The 16,686-nt window shown below is 43.1% G+C and overlaps 4 protein-coding genes and 1 long non-coding RNA gene across 12 annotated transcripts; 4 read left to right on the forward strand and 1 right to left on the reverse strand.

The window, feature by feature from the left end:
• The first annotated feature begins 353 nt into the window (after nt 1-353).
• On the forward strand, nt 354-1,794 carry cnfn (cornifelin). The gene is made up of 3 exons (XM_084670944.1): nt 354-477; nt 899-1,035; nt 1,289-1,794. Exons 1-3 carry the CDS (start codon nt 354-356, stop codon nt 1,376-1,378), a joined length of 351 nt encoding a protein of 116 aa, XP_084527070.1. The 3' UTR covers nt 1,379-1,794.
• Nucleotides 1,795-2,309: 515 nt separating this feature from the next.
• On the forward strand, nt 2,310-5,719 carry tlr21 (toll-like receptor 21). The gene has a single exon (XM_084667753.1). It carries the CDS (start codon nt 2,575-2,577, stop codon nt 5,533-5,535), a length of 2,961 nt encoding a protein of 986 aa, XP_084523879.1. The 5' UTR covers nt 2,310-2,574; the 3' UTR covers nt 5,536-5,719.
• Nucleotides 5,703-9,904, reverse strand: prr19 (proline rich 19). 7 transcript variants are annotated; one of them, XM_084667799.1, is made up of 5 exons: nt 9,524-9,904; nt 8,619-9,101; nt 7,716-8,507; nt 7,086-7,243; nt 5,703-6,872 (listed from the first exon to the last, which is right to left on the reverse strand). In XM_084667799.1, the coding sequence occupies exons 2-5, from the start codon at nt 9,085-9,087 to the stop codon at nt 6,204-6,206; spliced, it is 2,088 nt and encodes a 695-aa protein (XP_084523925.1). In that variant the 5' UTR covers nt 9,088-9,101; nt 9,524-9,904; the 3' UTR covers nt 5,703-6,203. The 7 variants fall into 7 exon arrangements, with proteins under 7 accessions (XP_084523925.1, XP_084523943.1, XP_084523934.1 ...); XM_084667817.1 differs by having other exon boundaries at nt 7,716-8,198; nt 8,376-9,101; XM_084667808.1 differs by having other exon boundaries at nt 7,716-8,261; nt 8,376-9,101.
• A 386-nt stretch (nt 9,905-10,290) lies between these two features.
• pafah1b3 (platelet-activating factor acetylhydrolase, isoform Ib, gamma subunit) lies at nt 10,291-13,530 on the forward strand. Of its 2 annotated transcripts, none has more exons than XM_084670964.1 (6): nt 10,291-10,579; nt 10,907-11,032; nt 11,392-11,481; nt 11,780-11,896; nt 12,055-12,177; nt 12,335-13,530. In XM_084670964.1, the coding sequence occupies exons 2-6, from the start codon at nt 10,952-10,954 to the stop codon at nt 12,593-12,595; spliced, it is 672 nt and encodes a 223-aa protein (XP_084527090.1). In that variant the 5' UTR covers nt 10,291-10,579; nt 10,907-10,951; the 3' UTR covers nt 12,596-13,530. The 2 variants fall into 2 exon arrangements, with proteins under 2 accessions (XP_084527090.1, XP_084527081.1); XM_084670955.1 differs by having other exon boundaries at nt 10,294-10,579; nt 10,943-11,032.
• Nucleotides 13,531-15,318: 1,788 nt separating this feature from the next.
• On the forward strand, nt 15,319-16,421 carry LOC146301430 (uncharacterized). The gene is made up of 4 exons (XR_014764120.1): nt 15,319-15,452; nt 15,562-15,642; nt 15,736-15,813; nt 16,176-16,421. It is a non-coding gene; the product is annotated as an uncharacterized LOC146301430 (long non-coding RNA).
• The last annotated feature ends 265 nt before the right edge of the window (nt 16,422-16,686 follow it).

Below are 16,686 nucleotides of genomic sequence, written 5' to 3' on the forward strand. Positions count from 1 at the left end.
TGTGCACTCCCATTTGGCGATTTCCTCAAGGGCAGCCAGAATAATCGGACACCTTATTGGAGGCGGGGATCAACCCAAACAGGTAAGAAGTTTCAGACGACTTAAATTACAATAACTTGGATTACGGAAATATATCAACAGTCGTATACAATTTAAGTATTATAAAATCAGGTTGTCTCATTTCCTCTCATCCACTCGATTTCCCTGTTGTTATCCCTATCCCTTTCCTTCGTCTCTCTCTCACCGCATTCCCAAAATGTTCAGTTTTCTCCCTAATTTCTCATCACTACTTCTTCCCCTCTTCCACCTTTCTTCTCTTCACCATAACCCTTCTCCCCCCCTCTTCCCCAGTCATGTCGTATCAGACAGACGTGATCAGCTCCCAGCCACAGGTCACTGTCACAAGCTACACCATCTCCTCCAACACTGCCGAATGGACTTCCAATGTGTGTGACTGCTGTGAGGACTGCGGTATCTGTAAGTGTGTATATGTGTGTTTGTGTGTGTGTAGTCATTTTACTGTCAACCTTAAGATATATGGGTGGCTGTCAGGATGTGAAGTTTATTTCCGCAAATTCGACAAAAAGTACATTTCAACAACATTACCGACCCTTCCCGAGTTGTTCCAGCACCATGCTATCATACCAGATAAACAGGCCAGCATAATAACCTAGAGCAATCAATGATTACATTTAGTCATTTAGCAGACACTCTTATCCAGAGAGTAAGTACAGGGACATTCCCCGAGGCAAGTAGGGTGAAGTGCCTTGCCCAAAGACACAACGTCATTTGGCGGCCAAAATCAAACCGGCAACCTTCTGATTACTAGTCCGATTCCCTAACCGCTCAGCCACCGGACTCCCTGTGATACGCTGACACGTCGCTCTCTCCTGCGCAGGCATCTGCGGGACATTTATTCCCTGCATCCTGGCCTGTAAGGTGTCTCAGGACCACGGTGACAGCTGCTGCCTGCCCTTCCTCCCTGGAGCCATGATAGCCCTGAGGACCAGCATCCGCAGTAAACACCACATCTCCGTAAGTCACATCCCCCTCCGCAGTCCCAGCCGTAAGGTTTGGGTCACATCAGACGGGGGGGGGGGGGGGGGGAAACCGCCACTTAACATAGTCAGCGACATTGTGATTGGTGAGTTTATGAGCGTGGGAACAGTTTCACTACTCGTAGATTGTGATGCATGAGAGGGAGACCACTTAAGCTGTGGTCAAAGGTCAAATAATGAATTGTCCAATCAGCTGCAACCGTCATGAACTGTCACGTGCTGATCCCCAGGGCTCTGTGTGTGATGACTGGGTCGTCATGTCCTGCCTGCCTCTCTGCGGACTCTGTCAGATGGCTCGAGAGCAGAAGTCTAGAGGATGATTGGTCGAAGGCCTGGAACAAGATGGGATTTAGAGACCGTTAAGCATCCATTGGAGGCTGAGGAACACCCTGTGTCTCATGGCACTTGTGGTCTGGTCTGTCTGTAAGGGGAAATGGGTGAAGTTGCACATCCGCAAAACAAGACCACATGCAGTCAGTGTTGTTTCATCATAGGCCGATAAAACCCTATGAATATATAATACATGGAAAATATACAAATGTGTTAAGTGAGACGAGGAGAAAATGCAAGTTTGAAGAACAAATAAGTATGTGTGTAATATGAAAGCAACTTGAAAAATAAAAGATTGCCAGTAGAAATCAGACTTCAGCTGTCCCATTAGAAAATGTCTTAGTAATTTTGATGGCTACAGTAATCACATGTTTATTGTTAACTAAAACATGTCACATTGAGACAATATAAATTTACATGAAATGTAATTAAATAAATGTTCTTTAGTGAAAATGTAATGATAGCTGTCATTCAAATCCAACTCATTTTCTTATACATTTTAGTTTCAGTTTTACAAGCGATTCACTGTAAATTAAACAGTTCCCTCTCCTGTGATTATTGCATGTTAGTTGCCCATCTTCCTCTTTTTATTGCTGCCAAACCTTGTTTGCCACGGACAAGGAAAGAGACGAGCTTCAAGATTATGTCGGAAAGGACCAACAACAGGAGACAACTTGAGGTACGGCTCCAAGGAAAAATTTTCTTCAGAAACATAATTTATCTTTAGATCTTTATGGAAAAACACATTTTTTCTAGGTCAATTAACACTTGAACTGATCATAAAATGGATCATGACTAGAGATAGACATGAACACATATACATAAAGGAAACATGAAATATCGTAATTGAAACAGCTTTCCTAAGGAAATTAGACATGAATCTCATAGAGGAATGCCTATCAACTGTTTATTTGTGGTAAATTAGCAAACAGTGACAACATATGTCAAAAAGGTGTGACATCATTGTAAGATGCTGTGCTGACTAGTCATTAAAAATATTATAGAATTTAATACCTACACTTTTTACTTTCTCTCTCAGAAGACATTGCCACTGTCTACTGCTCATCAGCTCAGGAGAGACATAAAAAGCTACAAAACTCATTATTATTGCCAAGGCTGCGCAAACACAATATCTCTGGGTTCAAGACATGAAGGAAGTTTTTTAACTGTTTGTCACTCAACCAAGATGAAGCGTTCTACAAGCCAGATGATTGCATTAGTGGGAGTTGGACTTTCCCTTGTGCAGTTTACACTGTCTTATAGTTACAAAAATTGCATTGAGGACCCAAACTCATCCCGTCAAAACTACAGCTGCACCCGACGCGAGGCGAGAAACATCGTTGAGGACGTTGTATTTGACATTCTCCCCTCTGCCACCACACTAACAATCTCCTACAACAAATTTAAAGACATACCTGACAAAACCTTTGCTCACCTTCCTGACCTCATAACCCTCAAGATAAACTACAACCACCAATTAAGTACCATTGGCAAACAGGCCTTTCACAACCTGGATCATCTTCAAAGCCTTAACCTATCCAGTAACAGTCTGTCACTACTACACAGTGAAGTGTTTCAAAATCTTTCTAATCTCACTTTCCTCTCCCTGTCTAATAACAAGCTAAAGGGGCTTAAACAAAACATATTCTCTTCAGTGACCAATTTGGACACACTAATATTACGGCAAAACCACCTGTCTAATTTCTCAGAAGTGGCTGAATCTGTGACTCGCCTGCATAAATTAAAGAAACTTGACCTGTGCTTTAATGAACTAACGTCTATAAGGCATTCTACAGTCACAAGTTTACCCAAGAGCCTCAAAACCCTATATCTCTGTAGGAACCAACTATACACATTATCTTGTGCAAAGACATTCCTTGGACACATCAACCTGTTGGATCTTTCCTATAATGAACTGCTCCCTTCTTCGGCTTTCGAAAATGTGGATCTGAGGCATATTAATTATCTGCGTTTACGTTCAACTAATGTCAAAATTATTAACCTGTTGAAAGTCAGTAATGTCAGAGCAACTCAAATAGACTTTTCTGGTACGGGCTTGAGCAGCAATTTACAGCTGGAGGAATTCTGTAAGCTGTTAAAAAGTAAGGTCAAACATGTCAAAAAGATGATGCTTGGAAACAATGGGATCAGTACTTTGAGGGAACACACGTTGTCCAGCTGTCCACCAATTACCGTTACTTTGGACTTTTCCCATAACTGCCTGAGGAATATAGGCTGTCTGACATTTCTTAAAGGACAGGATCAAATACAGAGCTTCAGTGTTGAACATAACCATCTCACTACCCTAGAGTCGTGCAAACGAATGCACCCTTTAAAACATATGACAGAAATAAGCTATCGATACAATCGCATACTGAAGGTAGATGACTTTGCTTTTGACCAAACCCCAAATATAAAGACTTTAGAGCTCAACATAAACACAATTGCCTATCTTGGCCGTAAGGCTCTAAAGGGGCTGAAAACACTTGAAACACTTCGTTTGGACAACAACCTCTTAACAGATCTGTTTAATGACACCTTTGAAGATCTGCTTAGCCTACAAACTCTGAATCTTCGTAACAACCGCATATCTGTTATTTTTAACAGAACCTTCTTTTCCCTGACAAACCTCACAACCTTAGATCTTGGGGGGAACAAAATCAGTCAGTTTCAGAAGTCGGCCCTAGAAGGACTCAAAAGTCTAAAAAAACTCTACCTGGATGGCAATAATTTAAATCAGATAGACAGCACTCAATTCAGAGCGTTTCAAGACACACTTCAAGTGCTCGACCTACAAAGGAATCAGATTAGATACCTCTCTGAATGTGTTCATTCTCCATTTGTGAACTTAACCAAGCTCCGGGATCTGAAACTGGATGGTCAGATGCCCTATGGCATCACTCTGTTACCTCATGCTTTCTTTCGTGGCCTGAGCTCCCTGACAGCCCTCTACCTTACTAATAATCATATCAACAACTTTGCAACAGATGCTTTTGATGATCTGACAGGCTTGAATTTCCTCACGTTGGACAACTCTTGTGCAGGGGTGGTGCTGCTGCAACCAGGCGTCTTCAAAAACCTGCGCAACTTGCGCAAGCTGATAGCCGAGAACATGGGCATCCAGAACTTTTCCAAAGAGGTTTTTGGGAATTTGACATCTTTGCAGGTTTTGCAGCTCAACCATAACGTGATGCAGACCTTAGACGTGGAAGTACTGGAGGCCCTCCCAAAGCTGCGATACCTGGACATCCGTAACATCCCTTTCAGCTGTACCTGCCCCAACAATAACCTGCAGAACTGGACAGTACACAATATGCAAGTTCAGATAGTTTACCTCTACAATTTCACCTGCCCAGAAGAGACAAATATCCACTTTGTCAACTTTGACACCAAGGTTTGCTTCATTGACCTTGGGCAGTATCTCTTCATCAGCACGTACATTGTGATCATTCTAACAATGCTCATCCCTGTCCTTTACACCAAGCTGTATTGGAAAATGAAGTACAGCTATTATGTGTTCAGGTCCTGGTTTAGCGAAAGCTGGCGCCGACTAAGGGAGAAAGAGGAAGTGTATGAATATGATGCATTCATCTCTTATAACTCTGCCGATGAGTCATGGGTGCTGGAACATCTGCTGCCGAATTTGGAGGGGAACGGGTCCAATTTTAAACTGTGTCTGCATCACCGTGACTTTGAGCTGGGTCGTTATATCGTCGACAACATTGTCTCTGCAGTGTACGGCAGTCGCAAGACTATCTGTGTGGTCAGCAAGGACTTCCTTCGCAGTGAGTGGTGCTCACTAGAGATCCAGCTGGCTAGCTACAGGCTGTTCCATGACCTCAGAGATGTCCTCCTCCTGGTATTCCTCGAGCCCATCCCTGAAAGACAGCTGTCTGCCTACCACCGCATGAGAAAGGTCATGCTGAAGAAAACCTACCTTCAGTGGCCTGAGGCAGACTGCAGTGACCCGGGGCAGGCCCAGGAGCTGTTCTGGAACCAGCTGAGGAGAGCCCTCGGTACTGGGAGTAGCAGGGTTGAGGAACTGGGGGAGAAGTGGAGAGAGGATAAGGATGCCACGAAACACAGAATGGAGAATTATGAAGAAAATGAAACCATGGATGATGAAAGACAACACCTGCTGCCTTGATGGAGGCCCTGCTTTCGGACTTGATCAGCACAGCAACAACCTAAAATGTGACCCTACGGCATTATAGTCACAATATTAACCATTTACAAATGAGATTGTAATCAATGTAATTTACTCCCTTGGCAATGATAGAACAGAAAGATCAAAGATGATGTATTTCACTCTTTTTTATTACAGATGATATACATGTGCTAAGTGTGCCTGGTGATCTGAGTTAATTCCAGTGGGTTCAGAAAAAAAAAAAACAGACAGGCGTTGAATGTTTTAAGATTTCCTTTGAATTCAAATGCATTTAAGCTCAGCGACAAAAAATGCCTGACCCACTATTACTACTTAAAATGTACACGTCCTCTTCTCGCCATGACGTAAAACTGACACATTTTTTCTTTAACATGTTTCTATGACATTAAAACAATATTCTGATACTAAAGATAGTCATAATTGTGTTTTCAAAGTCTAGGTCGACTGTTGTTTACTACATATAACAAAGATGAAAAATACTTTGGCCTTCAAATCATCTCTGCATACTTCATCACATGAACCCAAGGTGTATTGTTATTTGTAAGAATAAGTAACAATATGTTTTGATGGTGTATTCCCCTCACAATATAAAATGGTTTAGGCACTGGGCACAGTTTTGTCTGTGGGTAGGTCTAGTGGATGTGGATTCAGTAGAGTCTCATTGGGGGAAAGGACCATTTTTCTGGACTGGGGAAGGCTGGCAGGAAGGCCCTGGAAAGGGACAGGCCTCTCTCCAGCATATGGGATGGGGGGTAACAGGCCATGTCAAGACAGTGGGACACGGGTGTGGGGCTGGGTGGGGGTCGGTTGAAGCGGTAGAAAGGGTGGAGCTGGCGATTCTCTAACGAATGTTGAGGTGGAGCAGATGAGGAATAAGAGGAAGCACGTAAACGGCTCCTGTCAAGTTCAAAAGGATCTCGACGCCGCAGATGTTTAAGATCGCCTTCTGGTGTCCATGTAGGGTTCTGCACGATAGACTGCCTGCTCCTGTCATGCCACTGACGCCCACCACCTCTCTCTATCACTGTTCCTGTTTGATTGGGAAAGCTAAAACACGGGTCATACCTCCAGTTATCAAAGCAATCCTCCCTCGCTGTCTCTCTCGCTCCCCATGTCAAGTGTTCATCCCAGGGGCGAGGAGGACAAGCTTGCCCCCCCCTCTGTGGGGCGGAGGGAGGATCAAACATGTGGTGGGGCGACGACACACCAGATGGCAGGATGTCCATTTGAAAACTGGAGGAGGCGGGCGGTCTGAATAACTCCCCAAAAAGATCTCCCACATGCTCCACAGTATGGTTGGTGGCCCATGGAACAGACTGAAATCACACAAATAGGAAAGCAATGGTTAGTTCCCACAAATGATCAATCTAAATTCAGCACCAATGTCAGAGATACTTGCACAGAGCAGGAAAGAAACAACATTGTTGTATGTGTGGGATTTGTGCAGACATATTTCATGTACACATTTAAATCTGTTATATCCTGACAAATTGTAGGGGGCCGGGCACCCTGAATGTTCCTGCTCTCACCATGCCCTGGCCCTGCTGTGACTGTCCATCCATCTGTGACTGAGGTGGAGAGACCCTGAGGGGACACAGCTGTTTCCTCCTCCTCTTGAGGCCTGGTGGTCTCGGTTGCTCCAGATTGGAGGACTGCTCCATGCCTGTCTCTGCGGAACCAGACGGACCTGTAGGGTTAGCAGAACACATAGAATACATATTTTTGTTTTAAGCAGTAGTAGCAGCAGTGGTACTACGGTAATTTGTAGTTAAACTACTAGTAGCAGTAGTCAGGCAGCGAGTTAATGTGTTTTGGGAGTGGCTTTGAAGGGTACTTTTACATTTCGTCATTTAGCAGACGCTCTTATCCAGAGTGACTTACAGTAAGTACAGGGACATTCCCCCGAGGCAAGTAGGGTGAAGTGCCTTGCCCAAGGACACAAGGTCTTTTGGACTTTATCTGAATCCTTCAGATTACTAGGCCGATTCCCTAACCGCTCAGCCACCTGACTCGCTGATATCCCTACCTTCCCACCTGACTTGGTAGGGATATTTTATTTTGGTTTGAAAAATTGCTAGGCTCGCAAAATGTACCTACCCAGCCTTTAATATCCAGTAGATCGATCATACACACATTTGTTAACTGGGCCAGTGCCTCACCTGCTGGTAGGGTCCCACTGACCCGGTCAACAGCAGGGGGTCTGCTGCTCAGGCCCTGGGGCGCCCGGACGGGTCTGGTACCGAAGCTGAGACGCCGCTGCACCTTGAGGAGGTTCTCCTGGAGCTGGGGGCCATGCCTGTCCCTGAGGGCCTGCAGAAGCACCTCCCTGCTCTCCACCAGCAGGTGTCTCCGACTGAGCAGGGGCAGCTCCAGAGACCTGCAGAGACGAGCCGCCACCGCGCTCACAGGGTTGGGCCTGCGCGCTTGATCTGTCTGCTGGGGGTCTGAGCTCGCACTGACCCGGGTGTCTAAGGAGGCCTGGGCTGGTTGGGGGCTGGGGTTGTCTGACTGTGTGCAAGGCTGTAGATATCCAATGTTTTGAGGGGTCTCCTTCTGACTGAGGGCGTTCACTTGTGCGTCCTTGAGCCTTGAGTTTTCTTTCTGCCCTTTGCTTTCAACTGCCGGTATGTGGAAGGGGCTGTCTGTTGATGAGAGTAGAGCAATGTCGCAGTCTGATGATGTCACAGGGCCCTGTTGTCTCTGACCTGGAGTGATGCCGGATCCATAGCTGTTAGAACGGCTGCCTAAATTCCCCTCCTCTTCTACAGTAACCTGAATACATGCATTATTGTTTTGTACAATTCCATGTGCATCCCCACCTGAGCAAGCTGTGATATCCAATGTAGATTTGCAGTTGCTCCTGACTTTTGCACTCGTTGTGGCTCTTTCGGCCTTCCTGTTATCTGAAGCTTTGTCGGTTTCGCAAACACCAACTTCCTCTGTGTTGCAAACTGGCCCAGGAGAGGAGGGGAAAATGGGAGAGTTCAGAGCGAGAGGTAGAGGTGCATTGTGGTTCTTCTTCCCTCCCCAACGCCCCCCAGTTTCCAGCTTCCTCTGCTCACCCAGCAGGCGCTCGATGTCTATGGACTTCACCTCATGGTTGAACAGGCCGTGATGCCCAGTGAGACGGCTGTCTGTGATGATGCTAGGCTCTTGTGCCGAGGGGAAGACTCGGGCAAACGGTGCGTCTTTGCGCGAAGGAGGGCAAGTGATGCTTTGACAGCAGCCATGACAGTGGTCCCTCTCTCTATGGTTTTGGTGAAGACGGTGGTGTTGCAATATTATCTTTGACCCTTCTCCCTCGCATTCTCGTACATGGTTCCTTTCCTTGCGTGTTTTCAGTCGTTTGACTTTGTGCTTTTGACTATGTTTGGCTTCTGTGTTTTTATCGTGGCGTGTGCAACATGTGTATTTTGAGGTGCATCTCATAATTAGGCTGCAGCTTTTTCCTGAAGTCTTCTGGTGTTTTCTGAAGATATGAAGTATATTCTGCTTGTCAGCTAAGACTTTCCCATGTGAGTGGCTCATCATTAGGTGGATGACAACTGGCATAAGAGAGATGGAAGAAATAGCACAGCATTAACAAAAATTCGCTTGAATAATTTGGAAAGTTATTCTTGGGAATTACATTTATAAGCGAGTATACATATAGCACAGACATCAGGATACTGTAGCTTGCTTCCTTACTATACTTGCAGAAAATAGATTTTCAGAGGCGATGGAAAGCATGGTAAAACCAGTAGTTTTTCACACTTAAAATAAGCAGCTAGCGTTTGCGGTTGGATCGATCTCAATGTCCGATATGGTGGTAGCTTAGCATTATGCTAGAAACACTACTGTTCTTCAATAGGCGCTAGCCTAGTGTATGTCGCTTTGGATAAACCGTCTGCTAAATCAATCAAATTACAATGATTTAAATGATACTTGTACAATAGTTCACTGAACTGTAGCCTAACTTCTTACTCACGGTCATTTGACTAGTTGCTGTGGTCTCGATCATTAGTCACCCAGCTAGCCTAATTAACTCAATTGGCGCAGGTGCAAAACAATTTGCTACAGTAAGTACTGTAGACTAGCCAATATTAGCCACGCAGCAAGTACAGCACAGTTCAGTACAGTGGTGCGTAGTCCAGTAGTAGCTCGTTGATGAAAATATCAAAACATTCAACCTATTTCGTTACATGTGGTTTCTGAATTCACCTTACATTATACGGATATACCTAATTGACGTTGCTAGCTATGGATGACAAGCAAAAAATGAAACGGTACAATAAACGAAGTTTTGGAGTCGTGCAATACAATGAAACATTGATTTTCGTTTGAATTGTCGGTTGCGGGGCAACATTCAGTTCGCTCTCTTCCTATCAACTTTGGTTGATCAACTAGAGCCAGAAGGGGGATAAGCGTGCGTTGTTTTGGCGTACTATAAGACCACTACATTCATTTGACTGGATTATTTAAATGCAAACGTTAAAAGGGGGTTTAGTTTGACAAAATTCACTCAACATCTTTAAATCCTAGTTCAGTAATGTCACACACTCAGCTCCCCAGTTTATTTTATTTTCATATCTTAAATTTGGTTGTGGATTCATAACTTAATCATAAGGCCAGTTTGCTTTCATGGAGAACTTAAGTAATTAAAGAAGATTCCCATGCAAGCCTGCGACACAGTGTTAATGGTGGGGCACCAGCAGACAGCAGACTCGTGAGCAGCGTGTTTTAGTACCGCCCTTTCAGCTCGGCAGTCTATGAATGGACGACTCCAATACAGACCTCTTTAATATTTATGTTGCTATCAGATAACTTGTCGGTCCTATTGTATTGCACATAAACATCATTTGAATTGATCACTGACTTGTATATACAAACTGAAAATGGTTTAAAGGGAAACCTTCGTCAGTAGATATAAGCTAACATTTTTTATCGAACTGGCCAACTCCCCCACTTTCGTTAATGGTACATTCGGCCCTGACATGATTTTCTACTTTCAGGAACTACAGAAAAATAAACCAAGCTCGACAAGGTAGTGTGTTCATTTACTTGTTTTGAAACAAATGAAACCGTTTATTAATTATGGTTGTTTCACCCATGCATCCAAGGGCTAGTGCACGTCTTACGTTTGCATTTTGCATTGTCAGGCTACTCGCTAAAGCAGTGCAGTTCTACTGGCATCCTCACATGGCAAGGGGTGGTTAGCTTGATCGCTAGTTAGCTAGCTCTCGATGCCACAATCCACAACGTTAGGCTAACTGCCCAGTTTCCTTGCATGTACCAGTGCTTCTCATGTATAAAACCCATGGATGATTTACGTAGTCCATTAACTACTACGTAAACCACAATGTGCACACAGCCGGGCAAACACGGCTATCTTTGTTTTTCTTTTCAGTAACCAAAGATGAGCGCAGGAGAATGTAACCCCGCCGCCACACCCACCTCTTGTGTGGACGTGCAAGGAGATGGACGATGGATGTCGTTGGTGTGTTGTTTATCTGGTCTTAAGATACGTCTTGACCATATTATTTAAAGTAGTCCCTTATCACAGCTCAGGACACCTCCTCAATTAGGCTACCTATAATTTCATATAGGATATGACATTTATTTTTTTGTGTCTGAATTCCTTGCAATAGACAATATGACAAGTGTAATTTGTTATTTGAATCAAGTAATCGTCCATTTTCACAATTTTTACCTGGAAGTAGAGAGCATGCTTTAACAACCACTGGTAATTGTTTGTAAACTCGCATGCATACGGTACTGTAGATATTGATTTTAATCTGCTGATTGTTGCAATTGTCAGTTTTTAGAAGTATTAACACACGTCCTTCATGTTCATAGCACAATCGCTTTGTTTCGGACAGCAAGGGCAAGGAACCTGACGTCCTTTTTGTTGGGGACTCTCTTGTACAGCTCTTGCACCAATTTGAGGTAATATACAGTATAATATGTTCATTGACTGTATTCCAATTTTCAGTCTAAACCTCGTTCCCAGGTCACTTATCTACATTTCAAACCAAAGGGCTCCCACTCCAATATGGTTAAAACATGTGGGGCTCTATTTGTACTAGTGGAAAAAGCCAGACTCTTTACATTTGTGCAATCTGTGAGGTTGTAATTTTGATGTTTTAATAGGCTACATGTAGTCTAATATTAATTACTATTCACGATGTCCGTCAATCGGGTTCAAATGATTTGAAACTATACCATGTGTCCTTGTTTTTGTTAGGTGTGGAGAAAGCTGTTTTCCCCCCTCCACACTCTCAACTTTGGTGTAGGCGGTGATGCCACACAGCATGTCTTATGGAGGCTGGGCAATGGAGAGTTGGACCACATCAGTCCAAAGGTATGCATAGGGGTGACAACCGCAACTTGGCATGTCCCTAGACCAAAAAAACATTGTAATCATTAGTCCACATGCTTTGTAATCAAGGACCATTTTTATTTTAGTAATGAAATTGCCAGCTTTACTACTATGTTGTGTTCTTTGCTGTTTATTCATAGGTTGTGGTTCTTTGGGTGGGCACCAACAACCATGGCCACACTGCAGAGCAGGTCTGTGGAGGCATCATGGCTATTGTTCAGCTCATCAAGAACAAGCTGCCCAATGCCCACACTCTCGTTCTGGTAGGTTTGTGACCCTGCTGTCTGTCTTGTCCTTTTGCTCTGTGGATTTCGTGAGCTCGGATAGTTTTCAGATTGCGGTTGCTATTCATAAAATTTGATCTCGGTATTCGTCGGTCACATCCTGTTTGTTAGTCTAATCTTTCATCGTCACCCACAGGGATTGCTACCCAGGGGTCGGTTGTCCAACCCTCTGCGAGAGAAGAACAGCCTGGTTAACCAGCTAGTCCAGGAGGGTGTGTCCTCACTCCCCCATGCCTCCTTTCTCAACGTGGACCCCGGCTTTGTCCTGTCAGACGGAAGCATCTCCCACCAGGATATGTACGACTACCTCCACCTCACCCCCAAGGCCTACCACGCCGTGTGCACGCCCCTACATGCACACGTCAAGACCCTGCTGGAGAGACCGGCAGAGAACTGAAGACCCTAACGCCCCCCCCCCCCCGCCTTACACTTGATACCCACTTTCCAGAACACACACACTACTGTAGTCTCCCCCCTTTCCCTCCCCCTACCCTTCAGTCCTGAGGAATGTGATGGTGTACAGTTTTTGGTCCCAGCAACACATTGTAAGATCGATATTCCTTGTTTTAACTCGATTGACAAGGCCCTGGGTGTTTCCTCCAGAGATCAGTGCTGTGCTGATTAGTGCTGAGCTGTACCAAAAACATGCTTCCTGTCCTTCTCCAGGGCCAGGCTTGTTCACCACTGTGCTGCTCTTCATGGGACCATTACTTTCGATCAACTTGTAGAAGCTCTGATATAAGCTTGTAAGATTGTTTTGCTTGTCAGTAACAGCTGATGGTTTTTTCTTAGGTTACTGGTAGAAGATATTAGAATTTGTCAAAGAAATTATGATCTCATCGCTATCCCATGAAATAGTTTTATTCCATTATATTCACATTTCTTGTATATTATCTATCTTTTTCTCCCTGTTTTGGACTTCTGTCAGTTTTGTTAAGTAAATGTTATTTTTGGTTAAGGCAGAGACTGAAAGCCAAAAGGATGCCACAATGTCATTGAATAGGGCAATGCTTCACTCTTCTGACAGTGATTATACTTGTCTCGTACTTGTTTATGCTTTTTCAGCCGTTTGTATCGAACCTTGCCATTTGTTTTGATTCTGTTTGCAATCTGGGACGAATGTGTCTGTACAAGAGATTGTGTTGACAGTATGTTGCTTCATGAAGAGAAAAGGTAGGATTTTTTGTGTGTTACATTTCCCTGTAAGACTGTATGTTAGGTGCTTCAGTGGGCCTATCAGGGCCCACAAATGTTGCCTCATTTCAACAACAGTTATGTGAGTAGAGCTGTGATGTCTGTGATGGCAAAACATTAAAATGATCTGAAAGTTTAGCACGTGTTGGGTTCCTTGTTCATGTGTGGTCTGGTGGCCTCATTTTGTTTTGTGGATGTTAGAGATGGGAGAGGAGATATTGTGTTTGTCTCGTTATCACTATTTAGTTTAGTTTTACATGATTGCCCACTTCTGCCAAAGCACTGCAGCAGAGAAAAGTACACGGTTGAAGACGTCTATTCAAAATAGATTGATGGTCATTGCTGAGTAAGATGATTATCATATTCTGAAGAAATATCTCTTGAAAGATAAGATGTGTCTTTTTATGATGACCAATTTGTATGAAAGTTGTTCTCTGACAGTTTTATGATTGACTGAGTTTTGTTTGGGTTTGGGAAATGGGAATATTAAGCCATAATAGTTCAATCTAATACTGAAAAGCTTGCCTAGGTTTAGTAGTCCTACTCCTCAGTGCCTTGAATTAGAAGCAAAACTGTAATAGCTGCAAGGCATGTCCTTGTGATTCTTTGGTGAGCAAAACCTTGGGAGTGAATTGAACTTTATAACAGAAGAGCTAAAAAAAGACATCATTTTGCCTGGGAGAGACTTATCCATAGGGTAGCTACAAGTGTGTTCAGTTCCCTCAAACCTGTGGGTTCAGCATGAGCAAGAACACAACCAGCGTAAAAAGCTTATGGCATTCTTTATCAGTACTGGTGTTAACACATTTGAAATATCTACAAAGAACATGTTATTTTTTGCTTATAAGCACGTTAGCTTGTTGAGGTGACAAGGTCTTTTATATCTCCCCACAAGGACCTCAGTACGGTTTGTTGTCAGTTTCTGTCATTAGGTAGTATCTGCTTACAGCTTTAAAAACGTCTCTTCATGGGGGATCAAAATACCTGAGCGTGCTTTCTTTCTATGAAAGGAGATGTGGACTGTGCACCTTTAGTAGGATTGTATTGCATGGAGGTGAGGAGTTTAAATCAATCTTAGCGTAACCGTGTAGACAGCTCACTCAGAGCAGGTGGGAATTTTCTTCACTCGAAGTTGACTTGAGGCCAGAAACGTTCCCACCTACTCCGTGCGATCAGAAACTCCACCATCCGTAACTGGAAACTCATCAATTAAACTGAAATGTGATGTCCTGCCGCTGAAGAATGTTCTGTGATAGTGCTTGTTAATAGTCTGCTTTCATTGCTTGAGTGAAGAATGGCATAACATGATGTTCTATCAGATCTGCAATGTCTTATCCCATATCAGTTTATGCCATGTTGGGTCATTGTCATAAAGGGCCCACATCCGTGCATCTTCCAAGCATCACTCAACAGTAGTATGAGATGTTGTGTTGGCATGTGTCCAGTCTTAAATGCCCTGAGTCATTGCACGCATTTAGACTGTGCAGGTGTGAATGTGTGAGGGCATGCTTCAGTTTACAGTATTGGCCAGACAAACAGGAGACAGAAAGGACAGCTAACGGTTGGTTTCCTCCTGTGAATCAACATGGCCAGCAGCAACCTTCATAAAGGACTGAACAAATTACTTATTTCATCCAGTAGCCTAGTTTCTGCAGGGTTCATAATCAACACCGGGAGCAAGTGGAACATTGTAACTGCATGCACGGATTCATTATGTTTTCTCCAGTGTTACTGTTCTTTTTTGTATTTGTTATTTTCGCTGATGGAGGTCAAGGTATTGAATATTTGTTTTACTCAGAGTTAACGTATTTTTAAAATATTTGTTATTATGGTTTAGGTATCAAAGGGTATATAATTATCCTAATTTCACTGTCACTATTAACTATGTTAATTTAAACATACGTTTAAATGTCTGTTTCCCTTTGATATCATTGTCAAAATAAATACATTTATTAATGGCACATATTTTGTGTACCCTCCCCTTTGCTGTATTTGTGAAGGTGGAACCACACTGGAAGAGCCACAGAGGGACAATCTGGAGATGATCCAAACAAAAGACTGTAAGGAAATGACCTGTAATACCAGCGTTGAAGTTACTATGTAGCTTCGTTGATACCAGAGTAACTGGAGTAGGCTATCTTGCCTGAGGTTGAGATTGTTGTGTTGCAGCCGCTACTGAGGGAGAGTTCCGGAGACCCGTGAAGCAGAACGGTTCTTCTGGAGAACCCAGTCAACGGTGTGACTATGACAGTGAGTGACACGGAAGCCAGGAACACCCTCTAACAACAGATGAAGATTGACTTTGGTAAATTATTCCTTATTTTGTGTTCTCAATGTGACCAGGACGGACAGGAGCGAAAGTTATCGCAAATTTATTTTGCAAGGAACATGTCAAATCCTCCAACAAGCCCAGAATAAACTGTGAGTAACCATGGTCTTGGAGAACTATATTTTTTATTTTAACATGTTATTGTATATACATTCAAAATGAAATTAAATAAATTCATATTTCAATTTTAAAGAGGTGAATTCAAAACCAACAAATTCAGTGATGTTCAAATTTCAGGTCTATAAGGCCTATTCAATGGCCTATTCAATGCCTTTCAAAATTCAAAACATGTCACTGATTTGCTTCCATAGAGCGGTGGACTGCCGTAAAACAAGACTTAAATTATAATGTTTTATGGCCTTACAATCTCAAAAATGTTTATTTAAGCAAATTAGCTTTCCTGTCCGTAATCCTGTGTTCGGCTTCTTTTCTCGGGCTTCCCATAATCACAAAGTTGCTCAAAAGTGCCGGAGGAATGGATTCGAGAATCTGAAGACCTGTCGAAGACAGTTGAAGAAACAAAAGAAAGACCAGGGCAAATCCACCACTCCCATTTAAGAAAATTCACTTTCATAAAGCATGCCTTCATAACCATGTATTTGTATCATATATTCCATTCAAAAGGAGCATGTCCCATTTACAAATATACAGCATATATTCCATATTAATGCTAAGAGGTGTATTACCGCATACTTGCATAAATACGTACATACTTGTTTGTAATAAACTTATAGAAAATAAATCATCTTTGCGATTCAGATGTCTTTGGTTTGTCCTGAGGGGAAGCATATGCTAATGTGAAAAAAAAATATTTTCACAGTTTGACCCACGAGGAATGTAACCAATATTGCACCCTGACCTAGACATTTACATTTACCCACAAAACTTTATTTAAGAACATAGAGAGTATAACAAAACACTTTAGTTTGCACATCTTTCTTTCTATTTTACCTCACACTCTGCTC

The sequence above is a fragment of the Hypomesus nipponensis genome, chromosome 2, assembly GCF_054491055.1.
Source record: "Hypomesus nipponensis isolate SF chromosome 2, ASM5449105v1, whole genome shotgun sequence".
NCBI lineage: Eukaryota > Metazoa > Chordata > Actinopteri > Osmeriformes > Osmeridae > Hypomesus > Hypomesus nipponensis.

Excerpts from the sequence above, each read along its gene's own strand:
- pafah1b3 (XM_084670964.1), top strand. The coding sequence starts at position 10,952 with ATGAGCGCAGGAGAATGTAACCCCGCCGCCACACCCACCTCTTGTGTG. Across the intron at positions 11,482-11,779 it reads AGCTCTTGCACCAATTTGAG|GTGTGGAGAAAGCTGTTTTC; the intron begins GTAATATACAGT and ends TGTTTTTGTTAG. Across the intron at positions 12,178-12,334 it reads ATGCCCACACTCTCGTTCTG|GGATTGCTACCCAGGGGTCG; the intron begins GTAGGTTTGTGA and ends CGTCACCCACAG.
- tlr21 (XM_084667753.1), top strand. The coding sequence starts at position 2,575 with ATGAAGCGTTCTACAAGCCAGATGATTGCATTAGTGGGAGTTGGACTT.
- cnfn (XM_084670944.1), top strand. The coding sequence starts at position 354 with ATGTCGTATCAGACAGACGTGATCAGCTCCCAGCCACAGGTCACTGTC. Across the intron at positions 478-898 it reads CTGTGAGGACTGCGGTATCT|GCATCTGCGGGACATTTATT; the intron begins GTAAGTGTGTAT and ends TCTCCTGCGCAG. Across the intron at positions 1,036-1,288 it reads GCAGTAAACACCACATCTCC|GGCTCTGTGTGTGATGACTG; the intron begins GTAAGTCACATC and ends GCTGATCCCCAG.
- prr19 (XM_084667767.1), bottom strand. The coding sequence starts at position 9,087 with ATGATGAGCCACTCACATGGGAAAGTCTTAGCTGACAAGCAGAATATA. Across the intron at positions 7,244-7,715 it reads CAGTGGGACCCTACCAGCAG|GTCCGTCTGGTTCCGCAGAG; the intron begins GTGAGGCACTGG and ends CTAACCCTACAG. Across the intron at positions 6,873-7,085 it reads CACAGCAGGGCCAGGGCATG|TCTGTTCCATGGGCCACCAA; the intron begins GTGAGAGCAGGA and ends GTGTGATTTCAG.